This window comes from Capsicum annuum, chromosome 8, assembly GCF_002878395.1.
Source record: "Capsicum annuum cultivar UCD-10X-F1 chromosome 8, UCD10Xv1.1, whole genome shotgun sequence".
NCBI classification, from domain to species: Eukaryota; Viridiplantae; Streptophyta; class Magnoliopsida; order Solanales; family Solanaceae; genus Capsicum; species Capsicum annuum.
The window spans coordinates 1,331,959-1,355,753 of record NC_061118.1 but is presented as its reverse complement, the minus strand read 5'-3'; the positions used below and the strand labels follow the sequence as shown (position 1 = coordinate 1,355,753).

General features: G+C 36.6%; 1 protein-coding gene across 1 annotated transcript; it reads left to right on the top strand.

The window, feature by feature from the left end:
• On the top strand, window positions 1–23,795 carry LOC107838788 (sodium/hydrogen exchanger 8-like). Its single transcript, XM_016681989.2, is given in 29 exon segments — window positions 1–1,162; window positions 3,112–3,284; window positions 5,915–5,965; window positions 6,086–6,177; window positions 6,887–6,964; window positions 7,541–7,698; window positions 7,834–7,935; window positions 8,012–8,129; window positions 8,287–8,339; window positions 8,419–8,484; window positions 9,450–9,494; window positions 10,565–10,620; window positions 10,833–11,017; window positions 11,128–11,175; window positions 11,288–11,395; window positions 11,985–12,155; window positions 12,157–12,217; window positions 12,430–12,736; window positions 12,865–12,881; window positions 13,494–13,539; window positions 13,730–13,895; window positions 14,003–14,221; window positions 14,885–15,091; window positions 15,845–16,112; window positions 16,730–17,034; window positions 17,771–18,134; window positions 22,836–22,886; window positions 22,999–23,089; window positions 23,712–23,795. Coding segments are annotated over 25 exon segments (3,459 nt in total). The 5' UTR covers window positions 1–1,162; window positions 3,112–3,115; the 3' UTR covers window position 18,134; window positions 22,836–22,886; window positions 22,999–23,089; window positions 23,712–23,795.

Sequence of the window (23,795 nt, the reverse complement as noted above, 5' to 3'; positions counted from 1 at the left end):
ATGTATTACAATTAGGGGCATTTTAGTAAATTTACCTGATACTATACCGTACATATCATCAAACCAAATAAAAAATCTATTATTAAACCGCAGTGAACGATTCAATCCATCCAAATATGGTACTGTACTATACCATATTACACCATACCATATATTATGAAATCATGACAAAACATCATCCAAACAGGCCGTAAAAATCATGGACATTCGTTGTTGTTGTTATAATTATTGTTTTATAGTTTTCACATATTTTTAGGCAAAAAGAATCTATAGAAAATTATAAATAAATCAATAGAGTCAGCTTTTTTTTGGTAGTGTTATTAGTAATGAATCAGAGTAATATTCTTTTTTATCCGCATTAAAGTTGAATTGAAAATTAGAAACCAGGTGTTTTGTTAAATTCAAGTGACATGAAAATAATAAAACACGTGATACGATATATATATATATTAATATTATCCTATATATTAATATTATTCTTGAAGATTAAAAGTAATAAATCCAATTTAATAAGAAAAGAAAAATATCGTAAATTGCACCTTAATGATACGAAATTTTAACGTAACCATGAAGAAACAAATAATCTTTTAATATATAACTATTTTTTTTCAAATACAAATATTCAACACTTAAACTCTTACAAAAAATATTATTTTAACATACAAATTAATAGTCATTCATAAAAATATTATTAAAATATATATTATTTTAATAATAAAAATTAATAATAATCGATTCTATATATTATTAAACAGCTAAAAGGTATTTCATTCATTTTAATAAAAAAAAAATCATCAATAACTGTTTTTTTTTTTTAATTTGAGCACTTTTATCTAAATACTTCAAATAAATCCAACACTTTAAAAAAAAAATATTTTACCTTTCAGCTATCCACTATCAAAGCCTCAAAGTTATCATCTTTCTCAGCAAGCGAAATCCTTACGAAAGATTCCGCTTCCATATGTATTGGCGTTGGAAGTTTCTTATGGAAGCAATTATGACTTCAGGTGCGAGTGAAATTGCTTCCCTCGTTATCAAGGAAAGCGAGGAAGAAGACGAGGATGCACGCAAGTTTCTGGAAGCAATTATGACTCCAGGTGCGAGTGAAATTGCTTCTCTCGTTGTCAAGGAAAGCGAGGAAGAAGGGGAGGATTGACGGAAGGTATACAAAGACAAATCTCTCTCAATCAGCTCAATATTTCCTGTTAGATTCAAACAATTCGAGTAAAAATACTAAAAATAATAATATTTATTTTAAATATTTAATTTAATATTATTTATAAAGATTTAGTTAGGGTTTGGATGAAAATTTAAATGAAGTTTTACTATATGTTTGATTATTGTATTTAAAAAACATATTTTACTTTTAAGAATTCACAAAAAATAAAATTTGACCTATATTTTTTAGTATTTATTATGAATTTAAATTATTTGTCAAAAAATATTTATCAAAATAATAATAATAAATTATATGACCAAACATTATTTATCAAATTTCTCTCTCACAAAAATACTTAGGAAATCTATGACCAAACGGGTCCTAATATTTGTCAAATTTTAATTTTAAATTTTGATAATTAATTTTGATTTTTTAAGAATTTAAACTAATTGTGTAATTATATTTGTACAGGTAAATAATATTTTAATACATAAATATATCTAAATTTGATTTGAATCGGTAAATAAATAATTTAATTTTTAAGAGTTTATAGTTGGATATCTGAACTTGTGGACTGATTTTGATGTATTGTTGGATCCGAGAGTGGTCACCGAGAGTCCTCGGTTCTATATACTATGTACTACTACTGACTAATGCTTCTATTACTACTACCGATTATATAGATATATAAGAGAGATTAAGAAAATAGAACTCCATTCCAATGTAAACTTCATCTTAATTCAAATTCAAATCGAATATAATATCTATTTGTTAAAAGAGGATCAATTTATCGTTCTTTCTTATCCATATTTTTTCAAATATGATACATACTTATCTTATAATGTATATATTTGAATTAAGAGAAATATTTGAAATCAAAATGATTAATCCGCATATTTTTTTTTTTTAAAAAATTTACCACATTTTTTTTTTTTTCTGTTTTTTTTTACTTTTTCCTTATAGCACTATTACTATGTACTACCACCACTGCAATTTGTTTTTAAATTATTATCATTATTATTATTATTATTAATGATAATATTTTTAATATATAAATGAAATAAATTTAGCTATATTTTATATTATTATTTATTTATAGATTATTATTATTATGAAATAGTAAGAGTTCAAATTCAAAATTGAATGTGATGCCCATTTGTTAGAAAGATAAGATTTTAAAATATTATGATTATCTTATAGTTTGAATGTGATGTCAATTCGTTAGAAAGATAAGATTTTAAAATATTATAATTATCTTATAGTTTAAATTCAAGATTCTAATTTACTATTGTTATTATTTTAATTTTAATTTTAAATCTTTCACTTATTTTCTTTTAAAAAAACGTGTTTGATTAAAATAGGGCATTAAACCAATCCTAAAAAATCTCCACCATCTTAACTAATGCATTTTATTTTTTGAATTTTAACTCCACAACAACGTGATGAATTTCTTTTTTTAAAAGTTAAAACTAATAACTATCCCCAAATTTCATCTAACAATTTAAAATTTACCCTATTAATATTTTAATATTATATACTTAAAAGTTACTCAGGCCTCTTTTTACGTCTATCATTTGGGTTGAAAAGAGTCATCAATTAATTTTTAGAGCTTAGTAAGGACTCTTTTTTTTCTCTCTTTTATTTTCAAATTCAAATTTTAATATTCTTTAATACAAAATTTTTACTACAAACACTTAATAGTTTTGTCCTAAGAATTGCCACTGGCTTAACAATAACTTGCCACGTGGATTCTTCCTGTGCTTCATCCTCTCTTTTATAATATATATATAGAAGATATAGATAGTTGATAGCTTATTTGATGTTAAAGAACTTCAAGAATTCTTAATAATTATTGCAAAAAAATCAAAAATAAAAAAAGCATCAAGATTCTTGAATTTGCAACTGTTATTTGATTACATGATGGAGTCAATAGTACTAACAACACCATATAGAGTGATGGAGGAGTCAACTACAGCTGAAAGTTCTGGTTCTGATCCTACAAATGCTGTGATATTTGTTGGGATTAGTTTGTTATTGGGAATTGCTTGTAGACATGTATTGAGGGGTACTAGAGTACCTTATTCTGTGGCTTTGCTTGTTCTTGGCATTGGTCTTGGAGCTTTAGGTTGGTTATTCCTTCTTTGATCTATCTAATTTATTTATTTAGTATGATTATAATATGATTTGAGCTTGTTTGGGATTGAGGGGTTTGTTGTTATTGTATGGAATGGTGAAAGACTTAGTTTTTTAGACACCCTTTTAGTTTGTTTGTTGTTGTTGTTGTTGTATGAAGGGGAGTCTCGGAGTAACTGGTAAAGTTGTTGTCATGTGATCAGGAAGTCACGGGTTCAAGCCTTGGCAACAGCTCCTTGCAGAAATGTAAGGTGAGGCTGCGTACGATAGATCCTTGTGAGTGGACCCTTCCCCAGATCCTGCGCATAGCGGAAGCTTAGTGCACTGAGCTGCCCTTCTTTTGTTGTTGTTGTTGTTGTTGTTGTTGTATGGAATGGTGAAAGACAGTTTTGCAAACATCCTTTTACTTTGTTGTTGTTGTTGTTATTTTGTGGAATGCTGAAAGACTTAGTTTTGCAAACACCCTTTTACTTTTGTTGTTATTGTTATTGTATGGAATGGTGAAAGACTTAGTTTTTCACACACCATGTTTGTTAAGTGAAGAAATGAGGATTCATATAGCCGATCCCAACTTGTTTGGGGTCGAGAGATTTGTTGTTGTTGTTGTGCGGAAGGGTGAAAGACTTAGTTTTTCAGACGCCCTTTTAGTTCTGGTTCAGATCCTACAAATGCTGTGATATTTGTTGGGATTAGTTTGTTATTGGGAATTGTTTGTAGACATGTATTGAGGGGTACTAGAGTACCTTATTCTGTTGCTTTGCTTGTTCTTGGTATTGGTCTTGGTGCTTTAGGTTGGTTTTTCTTTCTTTGATCTCTATTAGAACTGGTATTGGAAGTTTTGACTTTTTTATTTGTTTATTTAGCATGATTATATTATGATTTGAGCTTGTTTGGGATGAAGATTTTGTTGTTGTTTTTGTATGGAATGGTGAAAGATTTAGTTTTTTGGACACCCTTTTAGCTTGTTAAGTGAAGAAATGAAAGATTCATATAGCCGACCCGAACTTGTTTGGGATTGAGGGGTTTGTTGTTGTTGTGTAGAATGGTGAAAGACTTCGTTTTGAAGACACCCTTTTAGCTTGTTAAGTGAAGAAATGAAAGATTCATATCGCCGACCCGAACTTGTTTGGGATTGAAGATTTTGTTGTTGTTGTTGTTGTATAGAATGGTGAAAGACTTAGTTTTTAAGACACCCTTTTAGCTTGTTAAGTGAAGAAACGAAAGATTCATATAGCCAACCCTTTCTTGTTTGGGATCGAGGCATGGCTGATGTTACTGTACAGAATGGTGAAAGACTTCGTTGTTGAGACACCCTTTTAGTTTGTTAAGTAAAGGATGAGGATTTGTATAGCCGATCCTTACTTGTTTGGGATTGAAGCATAGTAGTTGTTGTTGTTATACGGAATGGTGACAGACTTAGATTTTCAGATACCCTTTTAGTTTGTTAAGTGAAGAAATGAGGATTCATATAGCCGATCCTTACTTGTTTGGGATCGAGGCATGGTTGTTGTTGCTGTACGGAATGGTGAAAGACTTCGTTTTTCAGTCACCCTTTTAGTTTGTTAAGTGAAGAAATGAGGATTCATATAGTCGACCCTTTCTTGTTTGGGGTCGAGGCATGGTTGTTGTTGTTGTACGGAATGGTGAAAGACTTCGTTCTTCAGACACCCTTTTAGATTCATATAGCCGACCCTTACTTATTTTGGATTGAGATGTAGTTGTTGTTATCGTACGGAATGGTGAAACTTTGTTTTTGGGACACCCTTTTAGTTTGTTAAGTGAAGAAATGAGGATTCATATAGCCGACCCTGGGAAAGAGACATTCTTTTGAAACGGACAAAAAGGAAAGTAAAACAGTCAAATTGAAACTGAGGGAGTATACTTTCGTGTTTGAAGGTCTCACTTAGATTCATCTTTGTACAACCTCGAGAGATTCTTTGTCTTACTCTTAACTCTTCCTGTTTATTGTTATTGTTTATTTATCAGTTTTTTTTTGTTTGGTTTGATCTAACTAAGTTAAATTCGGGGAATTCCTTCGTCTTTTGTCAAACTCAACTCGGCAATGATCCAAACTAGTTTGGGTTGACTATATGAGTTGTCTGTATTCGGAGCATTTAAATGGTTCGTTTGGCTACTTTCTTAACGTTGGCTGTCCATCTAACACAACCCTCCTTGGATATTAGTTTGATGAAATATTTTACTTTGTTATCCTCTACACTTTCCCCAGACCCCACCAAGTGGGAATACACTGGGTTTGTTGTTGTTGTTATCCTCTACACTTTTCTCTATCTCTCAAAATCCCCTTCATAACAAAAATCCGTAACTTTTCTTTTATTCGTTCTCCTTCCATCGGCTAATTTTGCCTTCCATTCTGCTGCTCAAGCCTACTGTCTTATCTCTTCTGCAGTAAGTTTCACTTTCTCTTTTTAGCCTTAAAGCCATGTAATTTAGAAGAAAGATTGCAGCTTGGCTCCGCGGAATTGAATGTTTGTTTCATCTTTAAGGGTTATTTTGCTTACTGTACTGTTTTTTGGATGACATTTTAAAGTTGGTTGAACTACTACGTTGTCTCACACATGATTTATTTGAATGCTGATATATACGTAATAAATTACGCTGCAGAATATGGATCACATCATCGGTTGGGAAGGATTGGAGATGGTATCCGTATCTGTAAGTTCATTTCTTTATATCAAGTATCAACTAGAAACGCCATTAACCCGTTATACCACTAGTCGATTGTTCTGCTTTCAAATGTCTGTTCCTGGTAAACTGTATTTGGTATCCGCACAGGGGCAAACATTAATCCTGATCTTTTGTTGGCGGTTTTCCTTCCTGCTCTTCTTTTCGAGAGTGCTTTTTCAATGGAAATTCACCAGATAAAGGTACGTTACCACTAGCCTTCCGCTTTTTCTACTGCTTGTAGAATGCTGATACTATCGGAAGCTCGATGACATTTTCCTGCTATGTATGTACATATGTTGTTATGCTTGGCACTTTCCACCTATGTTGCTCGGACTCATCAAAAATATTATCGGGTGTGTGTCGGATTAGCCAAAAATAGTGTATTTTTGAAGAATCCGACACGGCCGCGGCACTGAAAGTGAAGAGTCCCCGCAACTTAGCTTTCAACTTTTACCTTCTTGCATGGAATATTTGTTTTGTTCATATGGTTGTTATAGCATAACTTATGCTATTCTTCTCATTTTAATGTCACACATTATGTCTTCTTCATGTTTTACAACCTTATATATTGCTGACCCTGTAGAATGAGATGCTTTCATCTTTAATCGCTGACCAAGTATGCATCTGCTGGCAGATTGACCTTTCACGTTTTTACTGTAATTGGAGAAGCTTTTGTTGGTACAGATCGATGTTAATCTCGTTGATCTAGTATGTTTCCCGATTAGAAGTGTTACCCTTTTTTTTTTTGCTCTATCACCAATTGTATTATGGCATTCGGCTTTACACGATTTGCCTTCTGTAATCTGTAACATTTATCTTTCTGTTTTTTGCATCCTCTGATTCACTCAATTTGTCAAATTTGATTTTACGTGTATTGGTTAATTAAAACAGTTATTTCTCCCAACGCAGAGGTGTGCAGCGCAGATGATTTTACTTGCTGGACCTGGTATAGTTATTTCCACTTTTTTTCTTGGAGCTGCCTTCAAGGTTAGCTGAATTCTGATGTTCGAAAGTTCGTTATTTCTTCGATGTACAAAGCCCTACGACTACTAGCAAGGCTACACCAAAGCGCTCTTGCTACACCAAAGCGCTCTTATCTACTGGCTACGACTCACCCACACACACTAGCCCTCTAACCTAATTCGCGTCCTCCGTACCTTCCTATCTAGGGTCATGTCCTCAGTAAGTTGTAACTGCTCCATGTCATGTCTAATCACGTCCCTCCAGTATTTCATCGGCCTACCTCTAACTCGCCTAAAACCATCCAAAGTCAACCTCTCACACCTAAGAACTGGGGTATCAGTGCCCCTCCGCGTCACATGCCCAAACCATCTCAACCTCACTTCCCTCATTTTGTTTCATATTTTATTACGACTTTATTTACCGTTTTTTGTCCTGAGCCAGGGGTCTATCGGAAACAACCTCTCTACTTCTTCGGAGGTAGTGGTATGGATTGCGTACATTTTTCCCTCCCTAGACCCCACTATGTGGGAATGCACTGGGTATGTTGTTGTTGTTGTTGTTTTCTTCGGTGGAAGCATCTGAAATTAGTTACAAATGTAGATTGCTTTTCCTTATAACTGGAGCTGGTCGACATCGTTGTTGCTTGGTGGACTTCTAAGCGCTACTGATCCCGTGGCTGTTGTAGCCCTTCTGAAGGAGCTTGGTGCCAGCAAGAAGTTGGGTACCATAATTGAAGGAGAGTCCTTGGTGAATGATGGGTAATTTCCTCTTATCGGAAACATGTATGTTGCTTACATAGAGATTGGAATACGCGTAATTTTGGGGATAAGTGGAATTTCATGAACTGTATCCTATTTCCGTCATCATCGCCATAACCCCTCTTTTTCGTTCAGGACGGCAATTGTTGTCTATCAGCTACTTTTAAGGATCGTAACTGGTTGGACCTTTAACTGGGGAGCTGTCATCAAATTCCTAGTACAAGTATCCCTTGGGGCGTACGTATATTTGCATTTAATATTGGTTATCTGCCAGTGGGAAGTAGTCTGATAAGTTCTGGTTTCTGTTGTCCAGAGTCGGCGTTGGTATTGCTTTTGGAATGGCTTCCGTTTTATGGCTGAGATTCATTTTCAACGACACGGTGATTGAGATCAGCCTGACTCTTGCCGTGAGCTATGTTTCTTACTTCACAGTATGTACCCTTCCAATCTTGCATGCTTAAATAGCTTTGCCCGCCATTTATTTGTATTGGGATGGGAAACTTTTGTCTGTTATCGACTACTTTAGGCTAATCGTGTGGAGAAAAGGAAAAAGTACAGTTTATTGACTTGCTTCGAACCATGGAACAGGCGCAACAAGGGGCTGATATCTCTGGTGTCTTGACTGTGATGACTTTAGGGATGTAAGTGTTAAAGTCGATCTTTCGATACTCTTTCTACAGCTGGGAAACAAACTCGTATTGATACGACATGCACTAATAGGTTCTACTCAGCTGTAGCTAAAACTGCTTTCAAGGGTGAGAGTCAACAAAGCTTGCATCACTTCTGGTAAATTTTACTAACCTTCTTAGTTGATATCGTAATTGAACAACAGATACGAGACTTTCTTTCTGGTGCTAGACGTTATGATATGACCGGCCCTTCGTAAGACAAAAAGCAGTAATTTCATTAGAACCTACCGAGTCTGATCCAACAACACAACAACAACAACAACATACCCAGTGAATTCCCACCTAGTGGGGTCTGGGGAGGGTAAAATGTATGCAGTCCATACCACTACCTCCGAAGAAGTAGAGAGGCTGTTTCCGATAGACCTCCGGCTCAATACACAAAATAAAACATGCGACAAGATGAAATAACAGAAATAAGGCACCCACAAAGTAGTACGATACACTAACAAACCGCAAGCTCCCACCTCCCCCAACCCACCTAATGAGAGACTCCATCCTATATGAAAGGTCCCACAACTAATAGCAAGGCTACTACTGGCTATGACTCACCCGCACGCACTAACCTTCTAACCAAATTCGTGTTCTCCAAACTTTCCTATCTAGGGTCATGTCCTCGGTAAGTTGTAAATGCTCCATGTCATGTCTAATCACCTCCCTCCAGTATTTCTTCGGCCTACCTCTACCCCGCCTGAAACCATCCATAGCTAACCCCTCGCACCTCCGAACTGGGGCATCCGTGCCCCTCCTCATCACATGCCCAGATATCGACTTATTTTTCTCATCTTGTTTTGAGTTGAGCACTTCATTACTTCTGAAAATTTTTGTACAAAACCATTTAGAGTATCTAATCTGGAATTGGGTAACATTATCTACAACATTGCATTATATATCTGGTGTAAGATTTGTCTTACCTTCCTGCATCACTATCCGCATGATTGAACGTCTTAAGATGTAGCATGACATGTTTTTTTTATTTGTGTGTGCAATAGGTCTTAAGCGTATTATATACTGTTTAAAACAACTTGATTTTGGCTTTTAATACAGATCTCACCTTTGTTTCAGGGAAATGGTTTCCTATATTGCAAATACATTAATTTTTATCTTAAGGTAAGTATGTATTTAGCTTTCTTATCAACTCTGTTGATTTAGTCGTTATTAACGATAGATGTTAGTACTAATACTTTCGGAGGTCCTTTAATGGCTATGTTGCTTAGAAGAATTTAGGCTGACAGCGCTGAATGTTTCGTCATTCTAAATCTTCTTTTGATTAGGTAAAAAATTATACTAATCAAAAGGCCAAAATTGGTTGTATACGAGAAGTATACCAAAAAGTAAAGAACCTACAAAACGATATGGTTCTCTACAAAAAATAAACCAACCCTCTATACATCCCGGAACTACATGGCTGCACCAAAAATAAATAAGGGACTGCCTTCTCCTCAACTGCCTAAATCTCATTTCTACCCGTTCAAAAGTCCTCTCGTTTCTCTCTCCAGGTGATCCACATCAAAGTCAAAGGAACAACATTCCATGTGCTGCACTTTGTCCTGCATCTTCCTGGTTTAAACAATAAGTCCTTCACAGACGTAGGCATCGCTCAAGATATACCAAACTAGCTAAACGTATCCGACCATAGTCTCGTGGCCAGGCTGCAATGTAGTAAAAGATAATCTACCTCCTCAACTGCTTCTTTGCATAGGTAGAACCAGTTAATGCACACAACTTTTCTTTCCTAAGGTTTTCTGTCGTCAATATCACCCCTCTAAACACTAACCATGTGAAAAAACACATTTTCCTCGGCACTTTAGGATTCCAAATAGATTGCTTAAGTTCTTCTTTTGCATGCTTAATGTGTCTCGAGTCAGAGAAAACTATGTTGCTATGGATGATGTTTCTAGGTTTATCACTGTTCTTTTTGTAAGTTAGTTTGTGTTGCACTGGGAACGGGGGAGGCACTCCCTTAGCTTCACTGTTTGGGGACTTTCATCCTTTACCAGGAGAAAAATAAAAACACTGTTGAGTAGAATTATGTTTTGATGGAAGTTATTTTAGGCGTTCATGTACATTAAAAACTCAGTTGGCTATAGTATTTATCAGAATAGAACTGATGCTTGTTCTTATAAAATTATCCCATGAAACCGAAAACCCACTTGCTCATTTTGTATCTTTTTCTGCAGTGGTGTCGTCATAGCTGAAGGAATTCTTGGTGGTGAAGATATTTTCAAAATCTACGGTACTTCTGCTAAAATGACATTTGACTTAAGAAGTCAGAAGTCTTCATATCTATTTTTTGTATTTTATTGTGTTACATTTAATATATATTTATTTTCTGTAGATTTTGCCTGCAAATGATATTTTCAAAATGAACTTGGTATTGATAGTTTCTGTTCTATTTCTTGTCATAGTCTTTTACACTCAAACGAACTCTCATTCGTGGGGTTTCAGATAATTCGTGGGGCTACCTCGTCCTTCTTTATGTGCTTGTCCTTGTCTCGCGACCCGTTGTTGTTGGTGTATTGTATCCATTTTTGCGATACTTTGGCTACGGTTTGGACTGGAAAGAAGCTTTTATTCTTGTATGGGGTGGCCTTCGAGGTGCCGTAGCCTTGTCTCTTTCATTGTCAATCAAGGTAACTACGTGCAGATGCTCTCTCCAAGCCTTATCGTTCCTTAATTTTTGCAAAATTTTCTTACGTAAGTGTGGCTTTGTTTGTAAAACTATTCCTTTGGCTGGTTTCAGCGTTCGAGTGATGGCTCTGAATACATCAGTTCTGGTACTGGAACTCTAGTAAGTAAAAAAAGTAATGAGCTAATCGGAAATCCAACAAATTTGAAGTTTTTTATATTTAATTATCTTTAAGCTATATCTTTCTAGCTTTACAAGCTTTCGTCTCTTGCAGTTCGTTTTCTTGACTGGTGGGGTTGTATTTTTGACGCTCATCATCAATGGCTCAACCACACAGTTTGCATTACATTTTCTGGGAATGGATAAGCTATCGGCAGCAAAGGTAGATAGATTTTGATGTGGTACTATTTTGTCCTTGTTGGAGCCTAAGAGGTGGAAAAATGGGTTTTGATTTCTTTATGGGGTGTTATCGGAGTAAATGGTTGGTCTAGGTAGACACTATTAGATCCAACCTAGTTGCGACTTGCACGGACTCTTCACTTTTGATGCCGCACTTGTGTCGGATCCTCCAAAAATGCACTACTTTTGAAGGATCCGATACGCATTCAATGACATTTTTGAAGAGTCCGAGCAACAAAGGTTGCGTGGACTTCACTTTTGATGCTGCACCCGTGTTGGGTTCTCCAAAAAGACACTACTTTATGTTGCGCGGACTCTTCACTTTTGATGCTGCACCCGTGTTGGATTCTCCAAAAAGACACTACTTTTGGCTAATCCAACACGCACCCGCTGACATTTTTGAAGAGTCCGAGCAACATAGGTCATCCAACCCATCTATCAACTACGTAAAATGGGTGAAAGATGGGATAATTAATTATTCATCTCTATCCATCTATGCTAGCTCATTTACCATCAGTTCACCATGTTTACTGCCTGTGCTGTTTCTATAACTTAGTTTTATCTCATTGCAGAAGCGCATATTGAACTACACAAAATACAAGATGTTGAATAAAGCTCTGGAAGCATTTGGTGATCTTGGAGACGATGAGGAACTTGGACGCGCCGACTGGCCAACTGTTAAAAGATACATTAATAGCCTAAATGACGTGGGGGGTGAACCAGTGCATCCTCATAGTTCCATCTGAAAATGGTGATAATGTGGACCATATGCATTTAAAAGATATTCGGATCCGCCTGCTAAATGGTGAGAAGATTACATCTCAGTTGTTTGTGATTTGTTCTGTATCTTTTAAGCACTTCACTAAGTAGATCTGATCACCGCGACTCTTATAACATGTGAAGAAATGTTATATTATATGTTAAATCCTCTTGATTTTTTCGTGTGTTTACTTTCGTGTGTTAAATCTGATCATGCATATTCAAATTTGATGGCTGAAAGAGAAATTATGTTTCCAGGCGTTCAAGCAGCATACTGGGAAATGCTCAACGAGGGCAGGATCCCACAAACTGTAGCAAATCTTCTAATGCTATCTCTGGAGGAAGCTATTGACGTAGTATCTCATGAACCGCTATGTGATTGGAAGGGTTTAAGATCTTATGTTCATATCCCAAATTATTTCAAGTTTCTTCAAACAAGTTTTGTCCCCCGAAAGCTTGTTACATATTTCAGTGTTGAGCGATTGGAGTCTGCATGTTATATCTGTGCTGGATTTCTCCGGGCACATAGAACTGCACGACAGCAACTTAATGAATTCATCGGTAAGTAACTAGTAATGATTTCTATATAGCAACTTATTAGAACATTCCTTTTCAGCGTGTTGTGATTCTTTTTAATTGTGCTCGACTTTCCCTACTCATCTTCAGTTAGACCAATTCTTTCCAAAGGTTGAGCACCATCATCTTGAGTAGTCTAACGACATCACTTATATGTTGGCTTTTCTACTTTTATTTTTAGTCGATGAAGACTTCTGATTAGGTCTTTTACATGAGATTTCTCGATTGTTCAGTTTACTCTAAACAATTATCCAATGATAACTTCTTTCGATTGTGACTACCTGCAATTGTGTTGACGTGGAACTATTGCATTCAAGTAATATATTCTTCTATACTTTAAGGTGAGTTATGGCCTATATGGCATTATTTTGGTGACGATAGTACTAAGAAATGTTGAAAACTATAGATTTTTGGCAAGATGGGAATGAAATGAGGTTCCAACTTCAGGTGGCATCCTGAATTTTGTCGTCGTGCTGTTGGTACTAATGAGTGATCAACGTTACACATTCGGTTAAACAGCTACTATTCTTTAAAAAAAATTCTCCTCCGCGTTCTCTTCCTGAAGAAAGGGAAGAAAGGATGCTTCCTAATGAAAGCCTCAACGTCAGCGTGACTTTCATGGTTTTGTGCATTTATATATCTTTATGAGGAAGCTTTCTCAGCTGCGAAATCCTTACAAACAAGAGAAAAAATAATGAAAAAGAAAAAGAATGACGTGTATTTGAGTTGGAAGTTTCTTATGCAAGCAATTATGTCGGCAGGTGAGAGTGAAATTGCTTCTCGTTTCCTCAGGTATACAAAGACAAATCTCTCTCGATGATCTCAAATATTTCCTGTTAGACTCAAACATGTCGAGTAAAAATACTAGCAGGTCTGAATCATGGTCATACGCTTGTAGTTTGAAATCAAGAATGAAGCTGTCTGGTTTCGATATGTATAAATGAACTTCAGCGTGTTGACAATGTCCTGTCTAATTCTTGAGCAATTTACGTGTTCTAAATGGAGTACATATTCAGGTTATCCGAGTTGTGAAGACCAGACAAGTTACTTATGCGGTGTTGAATCACTTGATTGATTATGTTCATAATCTTGAGAAGATTGGTATATTGGAGGAAAAAGAGATGACGCATCTTCACGATGTTGTTCAGGTGAGCATTTCCTTCTAATCGTCTAGTCCAGTGTCATTGCTTTTGTGTTACGTGATTACATCTGATTTCATAGTTGATATATTATTTTTTTTATGTATTTCGTGCAGACTGATTTGAAAAGGCTTGTAAGGAATCCACCTCTGGTTAAATTTCCAAAAGTTCGTGATTTGATTAGGGTCAATCCTTTGTTGGGAGCCTTACCTCCTTCAGTGCGTAAGACGCTAATTGGTTCAACAAAGGAGATAATGAAGTCACGTGGTGCGACCCTCTACGAAGAAGGATCAAGGGCAACTAGAGTTTGGCTAATTTCAAATGGTGTAGTGAAGGTAACTAGTAGTGAAATAGTCGTTACAATAATAATTTGAGAAAATGCACTGTTTCCACCCTAAACTATATGCGAAATTGTTGAGATACACCCGAACTTTAGGAAGGTCCTATTACCCCCTGGACTAATTAAAATCGTATTTTTGACAACCTTAGTGCCTACGCAGCACATACGTGTGCCTACATGGACCTTCAGCGTGTGTGTTGATTCACTGATGTGCCACGTAGGCACTTAGGTTGTCAAAAATACGGTTTTAATTAGTCCAGGGGTAATAGGACCCTCCTAAAGTTCGGGTGTGTCTCAGCAATTTCGTGTATAGTTCAGGGTGGAAACAGAGCATTTTCCCTAATAATTTTGGCACAATACATAAACAGACAAACTTGGCCTCTGCTAGCAAGTACGCACTCTAGTTTTGAGAGCACACCTCAACTAACTCTCCAACTCGTTCCACTGTGTCTCGTGGACACCTGATGCTGACGTGACACGTAAATTTTGGAGGTCTAGATGATCATTTTGTAAGTTGGAGTGTTCAATCGACACAATGGGGACGAATTGAGGTGGATAGACATGCACTCTCAAAGTCCGAGAGTTTGTTTATGTATTATGCGAAATAATTTTTTAGCCAAAAACGTCTTTCTGACAAATACGATATCCTGTTTGATAGTGGTCGAGTAAGAGTGCAAGTAATATGTATCTACTGCATCCAACTTTTTCGCATGGGAGTACACTAGGTTTATATGAAGTGCTTGTGGGAAAGCCGTACATCTGCGACATTATAATGGACTCCGTGGTGCTGTGCTTTTCTGTTGATAGTGAGAGAATATTTACTGCTCTCCGATCTGATCCAGCTATAGAAGATTTCTTTTGGCAGGTATTTTGAATGATTATCATTTTTAACTTAACGCATTTTCTCGTTTTCTTTTACTTCATTTGGAAACGACACATGAACGTTAATATTTCAAATATTCTTTGCAAAACCTATTACCGAACAGATTAAAGTTTCGGTCATGTGAATTGGAGGTCACGGGTTCAAGTTTTGAAACAGCCTCTCGCAGAAATGCGAGGTAATGCTGCGTACAAGAGACCCTTGTGGTCGGGCACTTCTTCGGATCCTGCATATAGCGGAAGCTTTAGTGCACCGAGCTGACTTTTCAACTCCATCTTCAACTTCAACTTCACAAATTCCAAATAAAGTGAAAAATATTTGGAATATATGGACAAACGCCTATTGAAATTCTTACCATTACGCATGGTTCTTCCGCTATTCTTTTAACATTGAAGAAACATAAGAACTCAAGTACATCTCGACAAGCAAGGATTTAATCATATTAAGGTACCTAGTACCTGTTGCTGGTGGGAGGTGGCAGGTATCCCGTGGAATTAGTCGAGGCGCACAAGATGGCCCGGACACCACGGTTCCATGACATTTTGTCTCTATAAAAGCATGTCAGTAAGGGTAAAATGAGAAATTTAACGTTAAATTGTTTCATAATGTATGAAGATGTCATCCGATTTGGAACAAACAAATAAGGGAAGAGCGCCTCATGAAATGAATCGGAGGGAGTGACTAGAATTTACGTCTTTTTGAAGCAGTGAATCATGCAGGTTTTCTTGGTGTCTGCAGGAAAGTGCACTTGTTCTTGCGAAAGTCTTGCTTCCTCACACGTTTGAAAAGACGACAATGCAAGATATGAGAGCTCTCGTTGCAGAAAGGTCGACTATGAGCGTATACATAAGAGGGGAAAGTTTCGAAATACCTCACCATTCCATCGGTTTTCTGTTGGTGGGATTTGTTAAGGCTAATGGTTCACATGAAGGCCTTCTTTCAGCGCCTGCAGCGTTACTGCCTTCGTCATGGGAACAACAAAGCTTCCACAACTCAAAGACATCAGGTTACTTCTTACCTTAATCATGGTTATACTCAACGTTATCAAAAGTGAAAAATGCCAAAACCTCAACGTCTGTCGGGGCTTTAAGCTAAAATAAAGCCTGGGGTTTGATGAAAAAGGGCGCAAATGGAGAAAAAATACATATATATGAGTTTAGTCCAAGACTAATAATTATAAGTACAAATAACAAATATATGGACAACGAGTAATGGTAAAGTGAAATATCAGTTGTTTAGTGTAGCCTCTTCAGGAACGCTCGTTGGCAAGGAAAAGTATGTCTTAGCATTGATGACAACACTAAAGTGCACATTAAGCGAGGCAAAGTGCTCAACATGTTTTGAGCGTCTTTTCAGGGCTTAAGCGCGACTTTGACAACACCGGTTAATACTTACCTCCCATGTGGTCTTTGATTTGAATTTTACGTTTCTGTTAAAAAACAACTTTTTTGTGGTACTTTGACGAGTTTATTCTCTCTTAAGGTTGGCATATATGCAATAAATATTTTTTGCTTCGGAAATTGATAGTACTTGCGACTTAAGTTTTTTGCGTAAGTCCTCTCCGATTCATAGCCTCATCTCAGAGAATTCTAATTAATTTGTATTTTTTTGGCTCAAAATTAGGTGTCAATGCGGCTAGTTTTTCTCATCAACCTTCTAGGTATCACGTTGAGACAAGGGCAAGGGTGATTATATTTGATGTTGCGGGATTTCAAACAGGCAGGAGTCTCCAGAGAAGATCGTCTTCCCTACTATCACACTCAATGGATCGTGCCTCGAGGTCTTTTAGTAGAGAACTTGGTGGTTTAATGAGCTGGCCAGAAAATACTTACAAGGCTATGCAACGTAGACACGATGGGGAACAGGCTGGTCAACAGGAAACCAATATGTCTACCCGCGCAATGCAGTTAAACATCTTCGGCAGCATGGTTAGTAGTGACTTATTTATTTTACTAATGTCTTTGGATGTGATCTTAAATACCATTTTGCAACGTAGTCTTTCACCAAACGTCAGCGTTGAAGCAAGGGCCTACAACAGATTTTACTTAAATGTTAGGCTTCGGGGAATGGAGCAACTGCTCAAAACAGCATGTAATTAGACCAGAATGCTATTTACTGTTTGACGAAGCATGCCATGTCTGTATACTTTTCTGGTTTTGGTACTGTCGAATTTGCGTTTAATAGATATATTTTTGACAACATAAAATTGAAGTGTTCAATAGGTTGGATTTACAAATTGGGAAGTGTCAAAGTGAAAACTCGTGCCAAGTTTAAGGGTTCCTACACCCTCACCTCTATCCCATCCCCTCCACCCGGCCCTTCCTGGCCCCTCGGGGTTGCGACCAGCAATATGGGCTTGAAGAGAGGCTTCTTGTCGTATTCATCGTTGAGTTGCATGCGGATCTGTCTAGTTATTATATGCTATTTCTTGTACTTCTGTTACTTCTTTTTCTGGACTGCCTTGAGTAGAGAGTCTACCGAAAGCATCCTCTTTACCTCTGCGATAGGAGTAAGCTCTATGTACACTCGATCAACTCTGGCCTTCCTAGACCCCACTTTGTAGGATTACATAGGGTATGTTGTTGTTGAGTTGCATTTAGTTGAAATCACCAGTTTTCAGTATTGGCTTCTAAGATTACGTGCTCTTCTTTTTTTGGTTATTAGATAAGCAACACGAGAAGACGTCTGAGAAGTTTTCCTGGAATTGGTGCTGTTAAAACCTCTCACAGCCAGGGTTATAAAAAACTGACCTCTCACAGTCACTCATATCCAGAAGTTCGATCAGATCGGGTACAGACGCTTGTTTCTGTGAGGTCCGAGGGATCTACCACATTACTACCGAAGGGTCAAGTGCAAGGAGATAATGAAGATATCTGTATACAACTTCTTAGCGCACCAACGGAAGAAAGTCACACAATAGAGGACTCGAGCGATGATTCTGGTGGCGAGGATGAGCATCTCATTAGAATTGACTCGGGAAGACCGAGCTTTCCTCAATGGATCACAGAGGAAGATAAAGCATCATAAGGTAAGCATTGTATAATTTTGTGTAGCAAAGTCAGCATCTTAGCTCGACGAGCAAGGATTTCTTCCTCTGGTCTAGGATAGTACCTGTCGGAGTGAGGCCGGATACAATGTAATCTGAGCCTTTCCACTACGTGATTATGAATACTATTGAGAGCATTGTTTCGTGTATACTTCCTCCGGCCTAGGATAGTATGCTGTCAGAGTGAAACCGTATACTATTGAGAGTGTTATTTTATGTTGGAATAAAGTGTTAACAGTAGCTTGAAAGCTCTTGCCATTGTGCTCTTCAACAAGTTCATGTGAATAATGTATCTGTCTTTGTACACAAGGAAAAGAAAGTGCTATTTGTATTGAGGAAGTTATATAAAGTTACTGTTATATCATTGTCTCAATTTTCTGCTGTAACTGGTAAAGTTGCTCCCACGTGATCAGGAGGTCAAGAGGTCACTGGTTCAAGCCGTGGAAACAACCTCTTATACAAATGAAGAGTAAGATTTATGTACAATAGACGCTTGTTGTCCATCTATTTTTCAGATACCGTGCATAGTGGAGTTTTAGTTCGTCAGACTGGCTTTTATTGTAATAACAAGCTTATGCGCCTTAGAAACTACTAAGAATAATACTATGACAATTTTGTAGTTCGAGTGTCTAAATAAAATTTGTAGTTAATGGTTAGAAATACATCTAAACTATCAGGTGTGTGAGTTTCTTACCTGAACTATCACCAACTACATTAGTTATCAACCGTTCAGTTTTACTACCTGAAAGTTCTGGTACGAAACTCAAACAATTAACAGTTGACGCGTGTTTTGATGAATAGTTGGTAATAGTTCAAATAGAAAACTCACACACTTGACCATTCAAATATGAAACTCAGAACATCAAGATACTTAAGATGTATTTTTGACTCAAAGCAAACGTATTATAAAATAATGAGTAAAGCATCTAGTACCCTTGAAGTATGACCAAATTTGCTATGACACACTCCAATTTTACGGGGTCCTATTACCCCCAAACTAAATTTTAGTGTATTTTCGTCATCCTTTTTAGCCTGACGTCCTTTGACGTGGATCCCATTTTATGTAATAAAGGTGTCGTGTCAACACAAAAATGTGACAAAAATACGCTAAAATTGAGTTTAGGGGGATAACAGGATCCTTGTGAAGTCGGAGCGTGTCGTAGCAACTTTGATCATAGTACGAGGGGTACTGAATGTTTTTATCTCTAAAATAATCATAGAATAAAAACCTAGAGGTACAATCTTGACTTCATCAAGGCTCATTCTCACCAAAAACAAAACACAAACATATGAAGACTCATTCATAAAGACCAAAAAATTACAAAATAAAAAGTATAGAAAACTTAGAATTTAGTCATTTCCTATATATATGTTATGTATAGTATACAATTGAACACACAAATATTATTCCATCATTTTCCTCTTTTGTAATTCACTAAAATCTCCGAGTTTAATCCTTGTGGTCTAGTCTTTTTCTGGACTTCGTGCATAGCGATAGTTTTAGTGCATCGAAACTTTCTTTTTTACGTAAAGCCTTGAGTTAGATCCCTGTGGTTGCGTCTTTTTTAGGACCTCATACATCACGGAAGTTGTAGTGTATTAACTTTTCCTCTATATTAAAAGCCTCGAGTAAGATTCTTGTGGTTCTGTCCTTTGCTGGACCCCACGTAAAGATAGTTTTGGTGCATCACAAGTTCGGTTTTTTCCTGTACCTCATATATTGCAGAAGTTTTAGTTTAACATATTGTCCTTCTTTCTAAAAGCCTTGGGTTAGATCCTTCTGATCCTGTCAAGTTAGATTATTGTGGTCCGATACTTTACTAGACCTTGTATATAATGGATGTCTTAGCGCACCGTATTATACTTTTTACCGAAACCTCATGGTAGATCCCGTCTTTTCCTGGACCCCATATATAGTAGAAATTTAGTGCACACAGTCACACACCATATTATCCCTTTATTAAAAGCTTTAAGTTAGATTTTTGTGGTCAGATCCTTTTCTGAACCCTGCATATCGTGGACGTTTTAGCGCACCGTATTATACTTTTTGCTTATTCTGTACTTTCGTGGACCCCATATATAGCGACAGTTTTAGTGCATGCACCCAAACGACAAAATCATATTGTCCCTTTTACTAATAGCCTCACACCTCAAGTTATATCATTTTGGTCCAGTTCCACATAGCAGAAACTTTAGTGCATTGTACTGTCGTTTTTACTATAAACCGCAAGTGCAATAATTAATGGCAGTTAGCGACGAACTCCGGCAGCGGCAGAAGGTATATGCCTTGGCCGCCGTTGCGGAGGCACCACGTTGGATACCGGAGAGGGGTCAAGTTGTGAAGAATGCAATAAGGAAAATATTCTCATGTCATTCTAGACATTCTTCTATTGTTTATGCTTCTTATGATCATTAATGATTGATATACGAGACATAGTCAGGATTTGAAGTTTACTTGATGACTAATGATTATGTATATGTTGATAGAGACGTATCTAGAATTGAAAGTTGACCAAAATATTCAAGGATTACGAGTTGATTTATAAGAATGATTGAGTTGACATTGAAATATTTGTAAATGAATTTTTTCGTTGATATATAGAAGGATTTGATCGAAATTATTGAGTTCATGTGAGCCTTTAATAAATTATTTGGATGGTTGTGAAGAATGCAATGAGGAACATATTCTCATGCTTTTCATGTCAACAACGTCGTTACTCAGTATATTTTTAGAAAGTGGGGGTCTGGGAATGGTAAGTATACACAGTTCATAATTTTTGGTTTTCGATCTTCCAAATCATTCCCGCAGGAGATGTGGACCCATTTTTTTCTGATCCTTCGAGAAAAAGATTCATTTCTCTTCATAAAAAATAGGAGGTAGAACCAATAAAGATTCCTTTTTCGATTCATCCCTGGCCTCATTCGAGAATTGTTTTTGATCCAATTCGCAGGAATCAATAGAAAAGGCAAATCCCTTATGATACACCAGATCCGGCTCGGTTATTGATACAGTGAATAGACTTTAGAGGTGAGATAGAGAGGTTGGTTTTGATAGACCCTCGACGACTTAACAAGAACAATCTAAAAAGAGAAGTACTATTTATTCATACTAAGTGAATATTGGGTAGTAAAGAACGTTCACGTCGAGAAGATGAATGTAGTAGAGATAAAGATGTGTGGTATACTAGAAGAGATATACGGAGCAAGGTGCATTAGAGTAGCCTCTATGGACGACAAGATGAGAAAGCAACACTGGGATTATTCGAGCATGTGAAGATAAGTTTTACGGATGCGTCAGTTAAAGATGTGAGAAGTTGATCTATCGAAAATAGTCTCTACCCTATAATGATAACGATAAACTCTACGTGAGTCTCACCTATCTCACTGTTCCCAGACCATACTTGTGGAACGGAAAGTTTTGAGCAAAATAAGTCACTTTTTAAATTAATTCATCGGAGTAATATATTTTTTGAAAACTTTGCAAAACTAGTATAAACGTCGTTGGGAGTAACGTATTATGTTTTAAAAAAATTAACGGATTGAACTTGTTTGGGATTGAGGGTTTTGTTGTTGTTGTTGTCGTACGGAATGGTGAAAGACTTAGATTTCAGATGCCCTTTTAGTTTGTTAAGTGAAGAAATGAGGAATCATATAGCCGTCCCTTTCTTGTTTGTGATCGAGGCATGGTTGTTGTTGTTGTTGTACGGAATGGTGAAAGACTTCGTTTTTCAGACACCCTTTTAGTTTGTTAAGTAAAGAAATGAGAATTCATATAGCCGACCCTTTCTTTTTTGGGATCGAGGCATGGTGGTTGTTGTTATTGTACGGAATAGTGAAAGACTTAGTTTTTCATAGTTTTTCAGACACCCTTTTAGTTTGTTAAGTGAAGAAATGAGGATTCATATAGCCGACCCTGGGAAAGAGACATTCTTTTGAAATGTACATAAAGGAAAGTAAAACAAACAAATTGAAACTGAGGGAGTATACTTTCGTGTTTGAAGGTTTTACTTAGATTCATCTTTATACATCCTCGAGAGATTCTTCATCTTACTCTAATTCTTCCTGTTTATTGTTATCGTTTATTTATCTGTTTTTTTTATCTTGGTTTGATCTGATGACTTAGTTAAATTCGGGCAATTCCTTCATCTTTTGTCAAACTCAACTCGGCAGTGATCCAAACTAGTTCGGGTTGACTATATGAGTTGTCTGTATTCGGAAGATTTAAATGGTTTGTTTGGCTAATTTTTTAACATTGGCTGTCCATCTAACGCAACCATCCGTGGAATTCGGTCCAGCTATCTTTACATATTAGTTTGACGAAATATTTTACTTTTTCTGTATCTCTCAAAAGCCCCTTCGTAACAAAAATCCGTAACTTTTTTTTTAATCCTTCTCCTTCCATCCGCTAATTTTGCGTTCCATTCTGCAGCTCAAGCCTACTTTCTTGACTGTCTTTATCTGTTCTGGGTAAGTTTCACTTTCTCTTTTTAGCCTTAAAGCCATGTAATTTAGAAGAAAGATTGCAGTTTGGCTCCGCGGAATTGAATGTATGTTTCATCGTTAAGGGTTATTTTGCTTACTATACTGTTTTTTGGATGACATTTTAGAGTTGGTTGAACTACTACTCGGTCTCACACGTGATTTATTAGAATGCTGATATATACATAATAAATTGCGCTGCAGAATATGGAACACATCATCGGTTGGGAAGGATCGGAGATGGTATCCGTATCTGTAAGTTCATTTCTTTATATCAAGTATCAACTAGAAACGCCATTATACCACCAGTCAATTGTTCTTCTATCAAATGTCTGTTCCTGGTAAACTGTATTTGGTATCCGCGCAGGGGCAAACATTAATCCTGATCTTTTGTTGGCGGGTTTCCTTCCTGCTCTTCTTTTCGAGATGCTTTCTCAATGGAAATTCACCAGATAAAGGTGCGATACCACTAGCCTTTTGCTTTTTCTACTGCTTGTAGAATGCTGATACTATGGGAAACTCGATGATTTTTTCCTGCTATGTATGTACATTGTATGTTGTTATGCTTGTGCACTTTCAACCTATGTTGCTCGGACTCGTCAAAAATGTTAATGGGTGTGTGTCGGATTCGCCAAAAATAGTGTATTTTTTGAATGTTAACCTATGCTTGTGCACCTTCTTGCTTGGATTATTTGTTTTGTTCATATGGTTGTTTATAGCATAAGTTATGCTATTCTTCTCACTTTAATGTCACGCGTTATGTCATCTTCATGTTTTATAACCGTATATATAGTATGGATCTGCTGGCGTATTGACCTTTCACATTTTTATTGTAATTGGAGAAGCTTTTGTCGGTACACTTTGATGTTAATCTCCTTGATCTAGTATGTACCCCGATTAGAAGTGTCACCTTTTTTTTCCTCTATCACCAATTGTATTATGGCGTTCGGCTTTACACGATTTGGCTTCTGTAATCTGTAACAGTATCTTTCTGGTTTTTGCATTCTCCGATTCACTCAATTTGTCAAATTTGATTTTATGTGTATCGGTTAACTAAAACGGTTATTTCTCCGAATGCAGAGGTGTGCAGCACAGATGATTTTACTTGCTGGACCTGGCGTGGTTATTTCCACTTTTTTTCTTGGAGCTTCCCTCAAGGTTAGC